Source organism: Equus asinus, chromosome 23, assembly GCF_041296235.1.
Source record: "Equus asinus isolate D_3611 breed Donkey chromosome 23, EquAss-T2T_v2, whole genome shotgun sequence".
Lineage (NCBI taxonomy): Eukaryota > Metazoa > Chordata > Mammalia > Perissodactyla > Equidae > Equus > Equus asinus.
The window spans coordinates 26108025-26127561 of NC_091812.1; the positions used below are offsets into that span (position 1 = coordinate 26108025).

Consider the following 19537-nt stretch of genomic DNA (forward strand, 5'->3'; position numbering starts at 1 on the left):
TTTTTCTCCCCAAAGCCCCCCGGTACATAGTTGTATATTCTTCGTTGTGGGTTCTTCTAGTTGTGGCATGTGGGACGCCGCCTCAGCGTGGTCTGATGAGCAGTGCCATGTCCGCGCCCAGGATTCGAACCAACGAAACACTGGGCCGCCTGCAGCGGAGCGCGCAAACCTAACCACTCGGCCACGGGGCCAGCCCCCACATGATATAGACTTTTAATAATAATATACAATTAGTGTGATATCACAAATCTCAACTTCTTTGCATGTACTATTTGACTGACTACTAAAATATCACTGTTTTGAAATAAAAATTGGTAGACAAACTGTAGGCTTTCTTTTGATTTACTAAACACTCTTAACAACTACTATTTAATACATTATTGACCAAATAAACTGATTAATGGAGAATCAAAAGAAGCTGCGTTTATGAAGACGTTTATAATAGCATTTTAAAAAGGTTACTTAGGGGCAGGCCCACGGCTGAGTGGTTAAGTTCGCACACTCTGCTGTGGTGGCCCAGGGTTTCGCCGATTCGGATCCTGGGCGCGGACATGGCACCGTTCATCAGGCCATGCTGAGGCGGCATCCCACATGCCATGACTAGAAGGACCCACAACTAAAAATACACAACCATGTACAGGGGGGCTTTGGGGAGAAAGAGGAAAAATAAGATCCTTAAAAAAAAAAGATTACTTAATATTTAGGTTATTTCCAATTTTTCACCATTTAAAAAACTGACCAACTCAATAAAACCTTGTGAATGTATTAAAAAGTGTAAGTATGAATCATAAAATTTTAATTTAATATAAAGTGAAAAAAGAATAGCAAATTATATTTTAAAAATGTGGGATTATGTTTATAGACAATAGGAGGAGAAAACGAAAATGTAAACATTGCTTAATGGGATAATGGAATTAGAGGTGGTTTCTATTTTTATTTCCATTGTTATGCTAATATAACACCTTTATAAAACCTAAACAGAAATCTTCATACAACAAATTTTTTAAAAATTGTGGTAAAATACATAAAACATAAAATTTACCATCTTAATCATTCTTAAGTGTGCAGTTCAGCGCTAGTAAGTCAAACAGCAATTTTCAAAAATTTCAGGTAGCATTCGAATAAAAGATTATTTGTTGTTAATTACTTGGTGATCTTAATGTATCTGGTATATAACTAAAGTCACCACAAACCTTTTTCTGGGAAATTGGCAGATTACAAACATAAGAAATTTATTTTGTTTCCTTTATATTAGACCTTATGGTTTTACTATTTCAAAATTCAAATTTACTCACAAGAAAGGGTAAGTTTCATATTAGATTTGGTTCAATTAATTCCACTCTGCCATTCATCCTTATCACACACACAAAAAAGGCTATTTGTGACTAAAGATAATGCGCTCTAGAAAGTAAGATCTTGTTAGAAGTTAACGTCTCATTAGAAACAATACAAAAATATCAGTAGAACTGGATTACACCAAATTCATATATTCAGGAGAATGTGAAACTTACGCTACTGGTAGTTTTATAAAGAAGATTTTTTAAAAATTACATTTGGTGACAAAATTATAGGCTTAATTTTTAAATTCTGGGCTAACTATTATGTGGAAAATTAAATACTCATTATAGCAAACACTTCCATCTAGGGTCAATAAACTTGTTTGCCACAATCTGTTGTAAGATTACACATATTTATACATATTTAAGTTTTTTTAAATCATTGAAAGAAGCAAGCTGTTATGTGATTCAATAGCTTTAAGAATTTGTAAGAAAGAAGAGAACAAGGGGGAAAAACAGCACTGGAAAGAAACTTTCTTTAGCACAAAAAGATAATTCTTCATTTAAAAAAAATCATCACTCCAAAGCACCACTGCTAAAACTATCAGCACAATGCACTCCCAATTTCAACTGGAAAGTAGTAGAAGTAATCATCAACCAGAAAACATATTCAAAATAATGAGTTTCTAATGAAATACAAACAATAAATCCAGCTAATTACAAAAATTGGAAATATGAGCATGTCCTTCTTCAAATTCATTATTTCTACTTTTTATAAATTCTCATAATCTGTATCAGAATAATAATACGCATGTAGTTAACGTTGGTTGTTACCATCAATTTCATACAATGAGAAGAGATTTTAATTTTAGCATACTGGAACACACAGGAGGTATAAATTCTAGTAGCATTACAAAGTCAAGATAGAAAGGGTTACCAATTCTAATAGTAGCTTTTCCTTTTCGACCACTGCCCAGAATTATAGTTCTCTTTTTCTGTCTAGCAGTTCTGAATGGTTCCTTCACTGACGGAGACGTTATCCACTGGTACTGGAACAGGAATAATAAATACTCCATTTCAGTTACAAGTAACTTATGAGGGTCTGATCTTATTTGGAAATTAAGATATTTTAAGTTAATAAAGTGCTTGCAATCTGGATTTCTGGGACCTTATATTAAAGAATCACACAATATTTTCAAAAACAGAAAAGCCATTTGATTTGACTAAAAACTTAAGATGGCAGAAAAGTGCCTTGATAATTTTATTTTATTACAAAAAAGAAAACAAGCAATTAAAGAGAAATTCTTCCCAGAGAACTAAAACATGTTATACCTCTGATTTGGCACTCCTTCCATTCTGGAGAACTTTTTTGATAACTGCTTTCATCACAGAATGATCTAAAGTAAAATAAATTGAAATTATAGTAATTATTTCATAATAAGTGGCTATTCCTATTTAAAAACAAAAGCTAACTAATCATTGTTTTCATAAAATTAAACATGAAATCCACATTATGTAATTATATACCTATCTCCCCCTTTGAGTATTCCAATTTCTTCCTCAAAAACCTAAGGTAAAAGTATGTCACCTCACATAGTGCCCCCATGGTGACTATTTTGGCAGCAGCAAAGATCAAATCTAAACACTCTGGATCTAAAGTGGCTTTGAATACCTTTGGATAGAAAGCAAAGAGTTGGGCACTGTCCGGACACTTAGACACCTACAGGGCCCCTAATACATCAGAGTCCTGATATTCCCTCAAAGCTGCTCCCATCCTCAGCCCCCTTCTCAGTAAGTGGTACCACCCAGTTGTACACATAATCATCCAGGACCTGTTTATTACTATTTCCTTCATACCCCACATCTATTCTATCTGCAAATCTTGAGAACTACACCCTCAAAACACAACCGCAATTCAACCACTTTTCACCAGCTCCAACCTTCCACCCTAAGCTAAGCCATGACCATCTTATTTGGACCACTGTGACAGTCTAACTGGTCTCCTTGTTTCCCTTCTTTAAGCCCCCACAAGACTATCGTCTATACCTGGGTCATCTTCTTGGAACACTATTCAGATCATGCCTTTTTCTAGCTCAAAACCCTCCCCTCATTTAGAATAATCCATGTCCTTACTTCGGCCTTCAAGACCTTAAAAGATCAGGCCCCTGACTAGCTTCTTGACCTCACAGCAAACCATGCTCTCCCACACTCACTGCTCCATGTTGGCCTCCTTGTCTTCCTTAAATACTCCAACCACCCTGCCACCTACGCGCCTGCATGCTCATGGCTTCCTTGTCCTGGAATGTGCTTCCCTTAGATCTTCCATGGCTTGCTACTCTCATCAGTCAGGTCTCCACTCAAATGCCATTTCTCCAGTGAAGCTGTCCCCTGACAAACCTAATATAGTCCTACCTGACCTGCCCCTCTCAGTCTCCTTACTTTAAGGTATTTTTGTATTTCCTGCTATCGAAAATTACATTAGCTATCTGTTCACGCATTTCTATCTGAACTCCTCCACTAGAACATAAGCTCCATGAGGGCAAGACTGTCTATCTGCTTCACTGCTATATTCCCAGGGCCTAAACGCACGTCTGGCACACAGCAAGTATTCAAAAATCACTTGTTAAACTGACAAATGAAAGGAGTGCTCTTCCAAGAATTCAGAGGTTCCACAAGAAGGAAATAGTGTTCTTGGCAGAAGCAGGCTTACTATCTAGGTTCAGCTCCATTCAGAGTAGCAGCCAAGGACAATTTACAAGTATAATTCACTTTAATTAATAAATTATTTGCTGAAAACATACGGGAAGTGCAAGACTGGAGAAGTATAAGATTAGGAAAGTAAACACATTAGGTTTTAAAAATGGTCAATACACCAATAAATCCTTCTTGTTTTGCTATTTGTTAATCTATAAAAAAAAAAAAATGTGGTGACATACCAACAAGTGGATTTTTTCTTATATCCAGAACAACCAGAGTCCTATTGGTTTCAAGAGCCTTTAGTAAAGCTTTTGCTCCTTCGTTGGTGAGGCCACACTGCTGCAGGTCAAGTGCTTTTGATGAAAGACAAAATGTCATTTGCCAACTCAGTACCAAGTAATATTTAGACAACTCTCACTTATTCACGTGTGGAAGATTTCTGCACAAGATTAGTCATAGCAGGGTCTTAATCTTGGGTATTGAAAAAATAAAACCAGAAAAGTATATGCACACACATAATTCAAAATCCAATAAAAAACTCTCCTTGGAGCTATGATCATCCTGCCTTTAGAACCAATAAGCCACCTGACATATTTTACAATCACAGAGTTAAAGAATAACACTATAGGGGCTGGCCCAGTGGTGCAGTGGTTAAGTGTGCACATTCCACTTTGGTGGCCTGGGGTTTGCTGGTTGGAATCCCGGATGCAGACATGGCATCACTTGGCAAGCCATGCTGTGGTAGGCGTCCCACATATAAAAGCAGAGGAAGATGGGCATGGATGGGCTCAGGGCCAGTCTTCCTCAAAAAAAAAAAAAAAAAAAAAAAGAATAACGCTATAAAATCTATGAGTGAAAAACATAACAAAACGAATCTCAGTTCATAATTAGCAAGGTTGCTAATAGCAGTGTAAACCTTATAGGTAAGGAACTGAGTAGAGCTAAAAATTGCACTGCATCCTTTTGATCATGATCTTGGACTCCAAGTCACTCTTGAAACTAGTTAAAAGGGGAAAACAGAATAGAAGAAACGTAACAATTGTTAGTTGTAGAACAAAAAAGACAAAAAAAGAAGTCTAAGAGGATGCAAATAGTAACAAATCCAAAGAATGCGTGAATAGAGAATATACCCTAAATATCTCCCATGAAAGAATGACGGTCAAGAACTCTCTTGGTCAAAGGCAGACAGAACAAATGACCATGAACACTCGCAGTTCTGAGGCTAAACAACCTACTCATTCACACCAAAGGGGGTCATCATAACAGCACACGTGTAAAAAATATTACATAAGAGGAAACTATCAGATGAGACTTTTTTTAACTGTTACATATACCATTATATTAAAATAACTGGAGTCTTTCAAAATTCCATGATACACAGTAAAAGAAGTCAGATATATGGATCTGACTGGATATGGTATAACCCTTACAAACCCTTATCACAGAAGAATGGACACAGGATATAATTAACCAACCAGCCAAATTAATAAAAATAGCCAGTAAGTCTAACTAGTAAATCAAATGAATACAAATTAAAACAATAAAATGTGATTGTTCTCCTGTCAGATTAAGCCAAGATCATATAACAAGAGCCTTTAAACTGCACATACCCTTTTGATCCATCAATTCCTTCTAAGAATTTAACCAACAGAAATAATTATAGATATAGGCAGGGATATGTATGAGAGTACTGTTTATAACTGAACAACTGGCAACAGCTTATATATCTAACAAGAATTAATAAGCTAAGTGTACTATGGCATAGTCATATAATGGAACTCTGAACAGTCACTAAAAACGACGTGGTAGGTATAAATCTATTGACTTGTTAAGATGCTCATACTATATTAAGTGAAAAAACGTATAGAGGCTGGCGCTGTGGTGTAGTGGTTAAGCTTGGCAGGGTTTGCTTCGGCGGCCTGGGTTTGTGGGTTCTGATCCCAGACACAGACCTACACCACTTGTCAGCTATGCTGAGGTGGCGACCCACATATAAAGTAGAGGAAGACTGGCATGGATGTTAGCTCAGGGCTAATCTTCCTCAAGTAGAAAAAAAAGAGGAAGATTGGCAACAGATGTCAGCTCAGGGCCAATCTTCCTCTATCAAAAAAAAAAGTTATAAAATTTGGAGTAATCCCACTTGCATAAAAAGGGGAGAAGGCAGTTTTATTTTTTTGTAGTTTTACAGCTTTAAAAAAAATTGAGGTAACATTGGTTTATCATATTACATAAATTTCAAGTGTACATCCTTATATTTTGATTTCTGTATAGTCTACATTGTACTCACCACCAAAAGTCTAGTTTCCATCTGTCACCCTACAAATGTCCCCCTTTACTTCTTTCACCCTCCCCCAAGCCCCATCACTCTCTGGTCATCACCAACTTGTTCTAGATTTAGAGTTCTTAAAAGTGACACAAGCCAGTGTTTGTGAGGGTGCAGGCCTCACATGCACTGTTAGAGTGGATCATAAATTGGCACGGCATTTCTGGACGGCAATTTGGCGAAATGTTTCAAAAGTCTTAAAAATATGTCATACACATTCATTCCACCTTTAGTAACCTATTCTACAGAAGCAATGCCAACGGACACACAAATGTATATATGAAGTGTTCACTACACATTGCTTCCCATAGGGAGCAGCACAAACTGCCTAAATCTAACTGCAAAGAATTGATTAAACTATTGCACATCAACGTAATGGAGTACTACACGATATTCATTGTGAAAAAAGCAGGGATATGAAATATAAGTACACTACGATTCCATTTTTGTAATCTCTAAGTGTACAAATATATTTATGGAAAAAAAAAAAAGACTAAAAGTACATACCCTAAAAAGAACAGTGATTATGTCTAGGTATTAAGGTTACAGGTAATTTTGTTTTCTTGTTATTCTATATTTTTTTACAAAGAATATTTATAACTCTTAGAAAAGTTTAAAAGCACAATAAAAGCAACTGGAAAAAAAAAAAGGCTTTTCAGAAAAATCCTATGACAACAGTATTGTGCCAGAAGTTAAGCATATTTAATATTAAAAAAATCAGTTTTGGAATTTACCTCTAAGCCATAAATCCTCACTAAGAGATTCTGCAAGAGCACTTGCACCGAGGTCCCCAATGAGAGTGTTGCAATTAAAAGTGATGCGCCTCAAGCCAGCCATACAGTCAAGATCAGGTCTCCGATAACGAAGACTCTCAGCCCAGGTTTCTTCATGCCTTCTCATGGTCTGATACTTCAAAGATTTAAAAGGATGAAATTAAGATGCTTGACTAGGAAACAGGACAAACCGACTGAGTATGCCTTATGACGTCAGAGATTACCCACACACAGAGGTATATACGCCAGGAGAGTCAACCTGAGAGACTAAACAGTCGATTCTGGTTAGAAGTCCAGTGACCCAGACTCTAGTCTGCCATGATTAGTTAGACTCTAGCCACTGGATGACCTGTTGCTGATTAGTTATGTAAACTCTGGACAACTCAATTACATTCTACGAATTTCATTTTCCTTATCTGTGAAGCCAGGGAATTGGTTCTAAATTCTATCATTCTGTTCTCCAGTGTCTCCAACACTTGATTGGGCATCCCATAAGTAGTTTTTCAACATTTATCTTACTAATAAACTATATAAATGAAGTTTTGTACAAATATTTTATGTACATTATAAACTACACAGACATCTTTTGAATGATACAAAAATAAATACAGAGGTTCTAATATTTTTTTCTCCTAACCCAATGGATCTCACATACTATTTAGGGCATGCACACCAATTTTAGAGGTTTAGAATATGCAAAGCCAGTTGGACATGTCTTAGGAAATTGATGGCTTGATTTTTAACCACAGATATTGTTTTACAGACATATTCAGTTCTATTTATAAACTAAATTTTGGTAACAGGGAACACTGACTTTAAAAAGACAAAAATCTTACCGCATTCTTGAACGACAAAAGACTCAAAGTTCCTCTGACATTCTAAAAGGAAAATCATTAGCATCCTTTCTCTATTAACAATAACTTACAAAAACAACAAGTGGAAATAATAGCAAACACATAGATAGCGCTCATCATGTACCAGGCACTATTTTATACAAATTCATTCATGTAATCCTCATAATGAGACACAGAGGTTACATAATTCGTCCATGGTCATGAGCTATGAAATGGGAGAGCTAAAATTTGAACCTAGGCCATTTGGCTTCAGAATCCATGCTCTCGACCGTTTTCTAGACTGTTTTCAAGGGGTCAGTGCACTTGCTCTGAACAGGCCCTAAAGTACATTTTTCAGCTACGTGGACCATACAGTTTCTGTTGCAACCATTCAACCTGACTGGTGTAGGGTAAAAGCAGCTGTAGCTACTATGTAAACAAGGGCATGGCTATGTACCAAAAAACTTCACTTATGAAAATAGGTAATAGGCCGGATTTGGCACACTAGCCATAGTTTACCTATTCCTCATCTGTATCACCAAACTATTAAAAAGGCTTCATGTCAAATTATTAAGTAATTTTAGGTCTAAATATAGTAGTTATAACCACTGTAAAGTTATTGAAGCATCATTTTAAGAACTATATAAAAGTATTATTTATAATGTATTTTATATTAAATTTCTTATTTCTAAGATTAAGTGAACTACCTTTACTAAATGGTAGAACCCCAAACTGAAAACTGGTCATATTCTTTCAAGAAAACCAAAAATACAATCACCACATGTATCAAGACAAAAACAAATGCCATCTCAAATCAAACTATTAATGTGCTTCAATCACACATTACATTCTCATGAAAGTTTAAACAAAATCACCTTTAAGATCTTGGCCATGTGATCTGCTCCCTGCCATGTCAGATTACACCCCGTGAAGTTTACTGTCTTAAGAGTGATAGAGTTCTTTATACCTTGACAAATAACTAAAAGGGAAGAAAAACCACACATACAATAAGATCAAGAGGCTATACAGTCTAGTCATCTTGACTTATTCACTTTTCTTGAGTCTACTGGAGGTTTACAGCTAGCTATGTTCTTAAAATCATTATCTACAATCTTCTCGGGCAACTGGTGGCTTGGTGGATTCTAAAAGATGTCAATAACAAAGTTTTATTCCAGTTTACTATAAGTTTAATTCTATTTAGATGCTAAAATTGAATACTCTGAATATTGTAAATTTTATTCTCAAACACTCAGTAAGGTACTATATACCTTTTAAGACATAGGAAAGAAAAAGAAAAATCTAAAAAGCATAAGACTCTTCCTATTTTCATTTCCAATGATATACCCTGATCTCGGTTATCAATCTACAATTTACATGTCAACTATAAACCCAGAATTTTATTGCGTGTTATACAATATACCAAGGCAATATAAGATAGAGGATCTCAAATTATCTGTCCCCTCAAATTGAAATGCAGGCTTCCTTATCCCTCCAGACCAGTATAGGACACAGTGATACACACTACTTCTTCAGGACCCCGATCAATAGTCACCTTCTCTATGATTACTTCCATGAAACACCCCACCAACACCACTGAGTTTGCTGGCCTTTTATATGCTTCCATAGCACTTTTATGTACTTCCTATTTTAGCACATACCACACTGCATTATAATTATGATTGCAGATGGATGTTTGAATTATTTAAAGATAACACTTTTTTCCTCTTTATATCTTGCTATTTCCCTTCCCAAAATATCTCTTGAAGAGAAACCAGAAGAAGAGGAACAAACATAAAAAACAGAAAATACAAAATACTATGTATTTGCGTGGCTTATGGCTTAACACAACCTTACATAAAATTAGGTCAGAGTATCCAGCATGACAAACTTTCATGGTACAGGAGAGACTGGACCAAGGCTTGAGCAAGCACAGAAGACAATCCAGGTAGAGGCAGCACCAAGGAAACATACGGCCTGGAACTAACATGGCGGTAAGGAAGCATGAGACCAGTCTGACGGGAAGAGACTTAAGATTGAAACTCACTTTCTAAACCGCCATCTCCAATTGGACAATTTGCAAGAGACAGGTGCACCAAAGTAGCTGATTTATTCAATCCCTTTAATGGGGAGAAAAAGTTAAAAAGTTTATTGGTTTAGTTTCCCCCAAAAGCAACTATCAAATGTTCGCAGGACACACTGGAGAAGGCTTACCTTTGTTAACATAGTTAAATCTCTCTCTCTCAGAACTAGCCCATTCAGCTCCAGGTTCTTCAGAGCACCCGAGGCACTTAAACAGCATTTCAGAGTTTTACATAACTGGAAGGTCACGTCTTTGTTTCTTATTGCAGGAACACGACTTCTGCAAACTTTATTTCTGTCAGAACCTAAAGCAAAGTATTGTAAAATTAGTGACTTCAATCACACATTTGATCATCTTTAAACAGCATCTGCTCTGTGCTAAGGCACAGGCATGACTCCTACCCTTACAGCCCTCTTTAAGGAGGGACAGGTAAACTCAAAACTTCAACTAAATGAGATATAAAAACATAAACCATGTGCGTAGAGGTTCGTATGGAAGCAAAGTTATATCCAAGTGATGGCTTCAAGACAACCCTGAAACTGAATCTAGAAAGATGAGAATGACTACACAGAGTCGGAGCGGGAGGTGCATTAACTGCAGGGGAAGCACTTGCACAAAGGCCCCCACACCCGACACCTGCCAGGCACTGTAACTACTGCAGGTGGGGATGACTAAAGGCCAGGGGTGCAAGCAGGAGAAGAGACAGAAATCAAAACAGAAAGGGTGCCCGAAGCAAGCCTGGGAGAGAATATGGCTTTCATCCCATAGGTGATGAGGACTGGGGCTACCACCGGCACTGACAGGTGCCTCTGCAGCTGAGCAAAGGGTGGCCCACTGCTGAGAGACCAATTAGACAAAGGGAATGATTAGAAAAAGGCACCTACTTCAGACAGATTAGAAAAAACACCCCTTCCTCAGGGCCAACTAGCCCCAGGAGGCTCAGCAGAGCACAGCTCAGATTCCACGCCTCTGTGCAGAGCACAAGTTGTGCAACCAAGAGGCACTAAGCCTGTGCAAAGGAGCTATTATAAGCTGTATTTTAAGAATATCTTTTCATTTTAGAAGCTCACTCAAGTCACGTAGGCAGATGACTGAGAAACTGAGCTCGGGGGCAGCAAAAGCAGCTAGAAGCTTCTGTAATAGTGCAGGAGGCAAACATAAGTAAGGATGAAGAAGCAAATCTAGGAGGTTAAAATCTACAACCCAGACCCACTGGATGCAAGAAATAAAGAAGGAACTCTGAAGAGAACGGTCTAATACATTTTTCTTCCATTCAATGTAAAATATTGGACAAGATTAAGTACAGCGGCCTTGACTCTAAGTCCTTTCCAACTATAATTTTTTTTTAATTTCTAAGTTATTTCTTTGGTTAAGTAAAGTCCTTTTAGAAGTACAGAACAACTCCTGCACCTGAAGGAGATGCAGAGAATAATCTGACTTTTCTTTACCAGTGGATGAGGTGAACTGTCCTTCCAGAAGAGCTAACAGATGGCGCGAACCCCAGAGCCTAGGAAAGGGCCGGGCACATGACAGTGCTTAGGTTTTTTCAAATAAATCAACAACCATTTCTTCTCCTAGATCTTCGCATCCTATCTCTCTGCTGGCTACTTTCTCTCAGCTTATACACATACTCAAGTGTATCCACTTAAAAACCATCTTTCAGGGCCGGCCCAGTGGCACAGCAGTGAAGTTCGCACATTCCTCTTTGACGTGCAGGGGTTTGCCAGTTTGGATTCCGGGTGGGTACATGGCATCACTTGGCAAGCCATGCTGTGGCAGGCGTCCCACATATAAAGTAGAGGAAGATGGGCACAGATTTTCGCTCAGGGCCAGTCTTCCTCAGCAAAAAGAGGAGGATTGGCAGCAGATGTTAGCTCAGCACTAATCTTCATCAAAAACAAAAACAAAAACAAAAAACCATCTTTCAGACTTATGATTTTCTGGATCTTCTTTGTGGGTAACCTCAGCCTATCCCATGTCTTCAAACTTTTGTCCTCCCGGAAAGCCCAGATCTCCACCTTGGCCCAGACCCGTCTAGTGGACACATTTGGATGTCCCACAGGCCCCTCATAAAGCATTAAAGATGAAGTAAAATCCTCTCCTCACTCCCAATTCCTTCCTCCTGTGCCCTGCGTCTCACAGAAAGGTGTTGCTGTAAACTGTCCCCCAGCCTTGCTGCCCTCCCTCCTGTAACTGGTCACCAGGCTCCATCCATTCTGCCTCTCTGATCTCCGAAATCCAGCCCTCCATTTCTATACCTCAAGATTACATTTCTATACCCTTAGATTACAACCCACCCTCCTCCCAACCAACTGCCTTCCACACGGAGGTCAGAGTGAGCTTCTAAGTCAAAAGTCCATCTCATCATCCTTGAGTGTTTCCCAGAGCCTTCAGGATAAACATCCAACCTTTTGACAGCACAAACAAGGCGCCTCCCTGTTTGGCCTCCACCAGGTTTCCAGTCTCAACTCTCACTTCTTTCTCAAACCCTAAGTTCTAGCCCTGCACCTTAGCTTTGCCCTATTTATATTTTTCAAACTTTGACACAATCTCTTCCCTCCTGCCATCTGAGCAGCTTCCACACATCCTTAGAAAAGATGGCACCCCCTCCAAGAAGCCTTCCCTGAACCTTCCCTGGCAATATTCTGTGCTTCGCAGCACCGGAGCTCACTTCTTCCAGAGTCCCGACTGCCATGCTTGTGTTAGCCTGCTGCCTCCCCCAGCAGAGGGAGGTCCTCGTCTCCAGCAGCGCTGGGGGCTGACTGGGCTCATTCAAGTGCAAGGATACTTTACTCACACAACCCGCTTTATTCTAAGAACCCACTGAAAGAGCGGTTTTTAATGCCATTTTGCAAGTGTGGGTATTGTAGTTCAAGAGTAACCTGCCCAGGCCACACAGTGTGTAAGCCCTGGAATTCAAATCCTAGGCAGCCTTCACTTCGCGCGCTTTCCACTACATGATGCTACTGTCGAATGCATAATAATGTCCCAAACTGTGCCAAGTGCTCTCCAGCATTAACTGGGCGAATCCTTGCAGTCAGCACAGAGTGGGTCCTGTTAAGCCCATGTTATGGATGAGAACACTGAGACCCGGAGGCCTCAAGGGCCACTGAGCTGGTGAGAGTCCTGGGCCGCACGCCCCGTCTCCTGCACACACCCCCGGCACTGCGCACCCGTCCCACCTTGCACCGTCTGGAATCCCGCGTCGCGGCGCCGACACGGGGGCCACTGGAGGCGGGAACGACAAACCTGTTTCGCCCAGCCAAGGCTGGAAGGAGCTCCTGATGGAGATCAGCGGCAGATCTCTGTTGATCTTGAGGCTGCTCAGCAGCGGCGGCCAGTCCACCGCGCGGAGGCGGTCGGCGTTAAAGTCCAGCACGCCCTCGCGCAGGCAGGCGCGCACGGCGGGCAGCGGCACCGAGTCCTGCAGCGCGCACAGGTACTCGTAGTGCGAGAAGAAGTCGGCCGCGCTGTCGCGGCGCAGCTTCACCGAGTCGATCATAGCCAGCGGCGGCCGCGGGGACGCCGGCAGCGGAGACGACGCCCGCCCTCGCCCGCCAGACCCCGCTCGCCGCCCAGCCTCGCCGGCGCCCACGGCCCGGCGGCTACGGCCCCGCTGCGAGCGCAGCAGCGGCGGCTCGGCCAGAAGACGCAGGGGCCCGGGCCGCAGCTAGGCTGGGCTCCGCCGCCGCGCTCCCGCGCCGCCTCCCGCCTCGCGGCGCCGGCCGTTGGCTCCAGCCTCACAGCCGCGGCGTTGCGATTCAAGTCGGCGGGCTGCTGCCCGCGGAGCGGCGCACGACAACGTCAGCGCGCTTGCCGTGCGTCCGCACGTAGGCCCCGCCCCTCGTGGAGGCGGGGCCTGAGGATGAGGGGCGGGACCTTCGAGGCAAAGGAGGTGTGCAAGGTAGGTCGCTCTCGGAACGTGGGGTTTCCTAAAAGGGTTTGCCGATTGATTGAGTACAAGTGAGGTACGCATGTAGCAACGCATTTCACAGAGTGGTCCGAACTCCCGATAAGTGTCTGTGCTTGCACCGCCCGGGAGAGAGAGTACCGTCAATAAGGGATGTACAGACGACTGAGTGGATGTCCACAGTCGCCATAAATCTTTCACGTCTGTGTTCGTCTTTACAAAGAACTCTTAATTTCTCTAGTTTCTTCTTACCTCCCACGGGTGTTGGCAAATTCTAAAGTGTCCCGTGAATTCAGGACAGTATTGTGATTACTGGTAATCACTTTGTTTTGAACTAGGTGGTGATGATGGTTAACTCTCTGGTAACTAGTAATTTCTGTTTCCTACGCATTATTTTAAGCCCTGTTTCAGTGTGAAATCATTTAATTTTCCTAACACCTCCACAAGGAATATACAATTGTTCATCCACTTTACAAAAGAAAAGTGGAGGCAGAGAAAGTTAAGTAACTTACAGTGAAGTATGTAAGAACTCGGACAGCTGGTGTTGAATTAATTAAACAAGGAAGCCATCAGACTGATGTGGCTCTAATGTTGTAGTGGCAGCCTGCATAAGTAAACCAAAATCTAAGTCTAAGTGCCTGCTGAAGGTTAGGAAATCGAAAAGCTAAGGGTGCTGCCCGATTTAAATCAACTTTTGCTGAAACTCAAATTTTTGATATGCCTCGGTTTATCTTCTAACATCTGCCTCGGAACCTGTGTTTGTGTCCAGTTTCTAGAACAAACAAAGTCCTCCAGTCAGGCCTTAGGCATTATGTGTACAGCATTCCTCTTCCACTGGCTGCCAACATAGTCCTGTACCACTAAAATTCCCGAGTTGTGGTTGTGGTGGGGGAGACAATTCCTCTACCCTCTAGGTCCTTCTGGCTGGTCTGAGAATTAAACTGACATGAGACACAATAACAGGAGAAAAATCAAAGTTTAATAACATATAACATGAGAGAAACCCAGAAAAACTGAGTAACGTGCTAGAATGGCTAAAGCTGCCACCTTAAATACCATTTTCAGCTAAAGACAAAGGAGGGTGTTGGGGATAGTGGTTTGGGGCTTCACAAGGGAGGGAGGTAATTTACATGGAGATGGAAATGGAAATGTTTGTTCAACAAGTGTTTGCTGGGCCGTCTCTATAGACAACGGGACTCAAGAGACAGAACTTTGATAAGAATGGGCTTAGGAAGCTCCCTCCCAGTCTACCAACACCCAGAGGTACCTATCGTGATCGTCTATCCTGGGACCAGGCCGTCTATCTTAAATTCTTTTAGGCAGTTAGGGGGAAGGTCAAAGTTTCTTTCAGAGTCTCCTGTCCTTAAAAATAATCAAGCCAAAGAGACACATTTTGGAGTGGCCAATTCTGATCCTCCATGTGGTCAATAACTTTTCCATGCAACATGCTCAAATTATAATACAGCAGACACTCCTCTGTCCTCCAACCAGCTTATGAAATGAAAAATTACCATTCCTGTTGAAGAGCCCTGTGGAACCACTCTCTCAATCACCACCACTCTCTAACTGACCCTGGATAATCAATACCACTCTTCTGAATTTGGTATTCATCATTGCAATGTATCTCTTTATATTTCTGCTACATTTGTAAGTGTTTAAACAGCTGATAACATTCAACTATGTTTTCTTCTGCTGCTTGCTTTATTTAGTGTTATCTTTGCTAGGTTCATCCATGCTGACATGTCTAATTCATGTACTTTCCTTGCTATATAGGATTCCCATGGAGGAAAATGCAGCAATTTGTCTATTTTCCTGTTGTGGGGGACTGGAATTGGCTACCCCAAGATATGTCTCTTTGGCATGAGGATTATTTTGGGCTGGTTACTTTTAAAAACTGCAGACAGGAAAGAAACTCTGAAAAGTAGAATTTACTTACCCTTTGTTAAGAGACATTTACATTTATAAAGTAAATCTCCATCTATAAAGGTGTCTCCCTCTCTGTACCAGGAAGGGTACTCTAGAAACTCTCATCAATGTAGAAGGCAAGGACTCAAGTCTGCATAATAACCTGACTCTTGTTTACTGTAGTTGTGTGGTAATCTCCCATAGCTGACTTCCCCCCACCCCCAACATCCTCCTTTGTCTTTAGCTGAGGATGGTATTTAAGATGTGAACTTCCGCCATTTTGGTGAGTTGCTCAGGTTGCCTGAGCCTCTCCCATGTATACATGTTATAAAGGTTTGTTTAATTTTCTCCTGTTATGCTGTCTCATGTGAATTGAGTTTGTTTTCTGGCCAGAAGGACCCAGAGCGAGTAGAGGAAATGTCTTCCTCCCCTACACGGTTGATGGAAATTAAATTGTTTCCAGTTTTCAGTATGATTTCTTTGTTGCTACATCCATTTTTAGTCTCCAGCATCACTTAATGTCATTGTCCACGATCTTCCTAAAGCTCCCTCTTCCCTGTTTTCCATGAAGCCACCTGATCTTTTTATACGTCTCTAATTCCTTCTCCTCTGTCTCACTCTTGGCATCTCTTGCTTACCTATTCTAAATCTTGGTGTTCTTCAGGTTTGCATCCTCAGGGTCTGTGCCTTCTGACATTTCAGTTTCTCTCGGTAATCTGATCTCCTGCTCAGGCCTAACTACCCCCTCCAGGCTGATGAATTCTAACAAAGATATCTCTCTCCATATATCAAACTGCCTCCTGGAAAGCCAAAGATTTCTCATTCCCCTCAGCATCAGATCTGTATTCCTTAGCTTGCCGTATAGGCTCCTTAATGATTTGACTACCACTTTTGTCTTATTTCTTGCTACATTCCTCCATGAATGTCTTCTCTAGACTCATGGAACTACTCGAAGTTTCTGATGTTCTATCATTCCTGCCTGGGCCTTTATAGATGCTGCTCCTTTCTTAGGACGCTCCTCCTCCATGCCTTCCTAGTGAGCTAACTTCCACTGGTTTCCCAGCTTCAGCTTGGAGGCCACCTTCCCTGGGAGGCCGTCTTTCCCTAACCCTCATCTTTCTGCCCTTTCTTTTTTTTTTTTTAATATTTTTTATTTTATTTTGTTTATTTTTAATTTAATTTTTTTTTGAGGGAGATTAGCCCTGAGCTGACATCTGCCGCCAATCGTCCTCTTTTTGCTGAGGAAAACTGGCCCTGAGCTAACATCCATGGCCATCTTCCTGTACATGTGGGATGCCTGCCACAGCATGGCTTGACAGCGGTGTGTAGATCTGCACCCAGGATCTGAACCGGTGAACCCCGGGCTGCTAAAGTGGAACGTGTGAACTTAACTGCTGCACCACTGGGCTGGCTCCTTTCTTCCCCTTCTTGTTTAGTGCCTCACTACTCTGCTCCCTGACATCCCTGTGTCATAACATCCAATGATAAGCATCTTTTTAGATGGTTTTCCTTCCATAGACTGTAAGCACTTTGAAGGCAGGAACCATTTCTCATTCATGCTTATGTTCCCTATGCCTAGCACGGTGTTGGTACATAGAAAGTGCTGAATGATGACTATGGAAACATTCTTGTCTGTTCTCTGTGCAAGTCATCACCAGCACCTTGTGGCTACTGCCTAAGGATGCAGCTCAAGGAAACCTTCATCATCTTAATTAATCTTTTAACATATTAACTTAAAATTTGTTTTCTCTGAGCTTGCTTATTTTCTGTCTGGCAAGATTTCTTTCAAGGCTTGCCTGATAATCTTTTCTCTGCTTCCATTTAATTATGGCTTCATAGTTCTCCTTTTGGCTCCTATGGCCTCAATTCTCCTTTCAGTCTCTGGTGGGTTCTACCCACGTGCTTCCCTGACAGTGGTGAGCAAAAGCTGCCTCCCCACAACGCCTTGGGGATCCTCTGATAAGCCAGGTTCATGCCTGACCAAGACAAAATGCCTTGGCTTCCCTGCAGGTTCATGGCTTGGGAGGGACATGCCTACTGCGCAGTACAAGAGATGGGCTTTCCTTTAGAGGTCTGCTCAGTGAATGTTTGACTAGAATACAGTTAAGTGGGATCACTTTACCTCTTACTCACTGAACTCTACTCCCAGCCCGTCCTGACTACATTATACCTAGACTCCCAAGCTAACTTTCCTTTCATGAAGCCTCAAGACTAATGCCGCCTGCTCAACTCTAACATTCATTTTCTCTGGAGCTGCTTTTGGAGCAGTGAGTTTGTTGGATCCAGTCGCAGAGCTATGTCAACAACATCGGCTGTCTTATTTTAACTGACATGTACTCCCCGTTTCTTTTCTCCACTCCCTTCCTTATAGCTATTTACAATGGCTCCTTCAAACCTCCTCCACTCTTTTCATGTCCCAGCTAGACTCTGTTCTATGTCCCTGCGCTCTCACCTGAAGAGGACATGTCTTGTTTCACCAGGAAAATAAGGTTCAGACACAAACTTGCTCATCTTCTTTCTGCTAACTCTGGCTGCCTTCCAGTCTGTGCTCCATAATGCAGTCACCACCACCTCCTCTTCAAATCTTTCCATGACTTCCCATTGCTCTTAGGGTAGAGACAAACCTCCTCACAATGATCTAAAATAGTGCTTCTCAATGTGGAGTCTACAGACTGGCTGCTGGATTGAGAACTGTTACTCTTCTGTAAGATAAGGAGCTTGCTTCAAAATGTAAGTCATGCACTAAACATACTGTTTAGTTCAGCAAGCAAGACTTTCTTGATGAAAGAAGCAGTGTGCTGAGTTGCATTCTAGAACAAGCTCCTTATCTCATTGTGCACCGGTACTTTGAGTGCACTAGTGCATGGGGCACTGCATCCCCTAGGCATGATGGCGGCATAATCTCTGCAGCCTTGTCTTGCACCTCACTCCCTTTCATTCTCCGTAATCCAGCCCGCAGCGACCTTTCATGCCTGCTCACCTACAATGGCTCATTGTCCATGCTGTCCCCACTACATGAAATGTCCTGCCCTTCAGTCTGCACCTAATTAATGCCTCCTTATCCTTCTCAGCTTAGCTCAAGTGTCACTTTGTCAAGGAAACAGTCCATTACCTGCATGACTCATCAAATCCCCCTATCATAAGCTCTCATGACACCAGGTACCTTTCGTTCATAGCCTGCATCATGTTTCATATCCATTTTAAGACAGATATTTACCACACGGTCTATGAGGAATAGATCATGTCTATTTTGCTTACTCTTGCATCCTCAGCGACAGGCACAGTTCCTGACAGCATTTGTTAAATGAATAAATGAATGTATCCAATCAATGACCAAGCCTTGACAGTCTTTCCTTTACAGCATCTCTCATATTCCTCCCTTCCTGCTGTTTGCATTGCCGTTACTCCAGTTCCACCATGTATTATTTTCCACCTGGATTATGATGATTGTTTCAGAGAACAGCATGTCTTCCTACATTCAGGCTCTCCCTACATCCTTTATTACACCTCCCAGGGTTCTTTGATTCTGCTGTTGCCCTGTTCCAAACCTTCCATGACACACATTGCCAACACAATACAGCCCAAACTCTTAAGATTGACATTCAAGACCCTCCATAATTTGGCTTTAATTTCACTTTCCAGACTTTTTTTTTAATCTCATGAGTCTAATTGTCTCTATGTCTTTGCTCCCTTCCAGCTCTACTTATTACAATATTAAAAATTCTTCTAGTCACCAACT

General features: G+C 41.3%; 1 protein-coding gene and 1 long non-coding RNA gene across 8 annotated transcripts in view; one reads left to right on the forward strand and one right to left on the reverse strand.

Annotated features, from left to right (window-relative positions):
* Positions 1-13652, reverse strand: part of CEP78 (centrosomal protein 78) — a 39048-nt gene extending 25396 nt beyond the window's left edge. For 5 of the 7 annotated variants that reach the window (XM_070495561.1, XM_070495563.1, XM_070495560.1 and 2 more), the window contains exons 1-8: positions 13233-13618; positions 10115-10287; positions 9948-10020; positions 8779-8882; positions 7032-7206; positions 4214-4327; positions 2610-2674; positions 2215-2326 (exon numbers count right to left, since the gene is read on the reverse strand). In XM_070495561.1, coding sequence (XP_070351662.1) covers positions 2215-2326; positions 2610-2674; positions 4214-4327; positions 7032-7206; positions 8779-8882; positions 9948-10020; positions 10115-10287; positions 13233-13485 — 1069 coding nt within the window. In that variant the 5' untranslated portion in view covers positions 13486-13618. Of the gene's footprint in view, positions 1-2214; positions 2327-2609; positions 2675-4213; positions 4328-7031; positions 7207-8778; positions 8883-9947; positions 10021-10114; positions 10288-13232 lie in introns of all 7 variants that reach the window. The other 2 variants (XM_014835894.3, XM_044767601.2) reach the window with 2 other exon arrangements.
* A 157-nt stretch (positions 13653-13809) lies between these two features.
* LOC139041672 (uncharacterized) overlaps positions 13810-19537 on the forward strand; it is a 38330-nt gene continuing 32602 nt past the window's right edge. Inside the window, exon 1 of the long non-coding RNA XR_011497277.1 lies at positions 13810-13887. This is a non-coding gene — a long non-coding RNA (uncharacterized lncRNA). The remainder of the gene's footprint in view (positions 13888-19537) is intronic.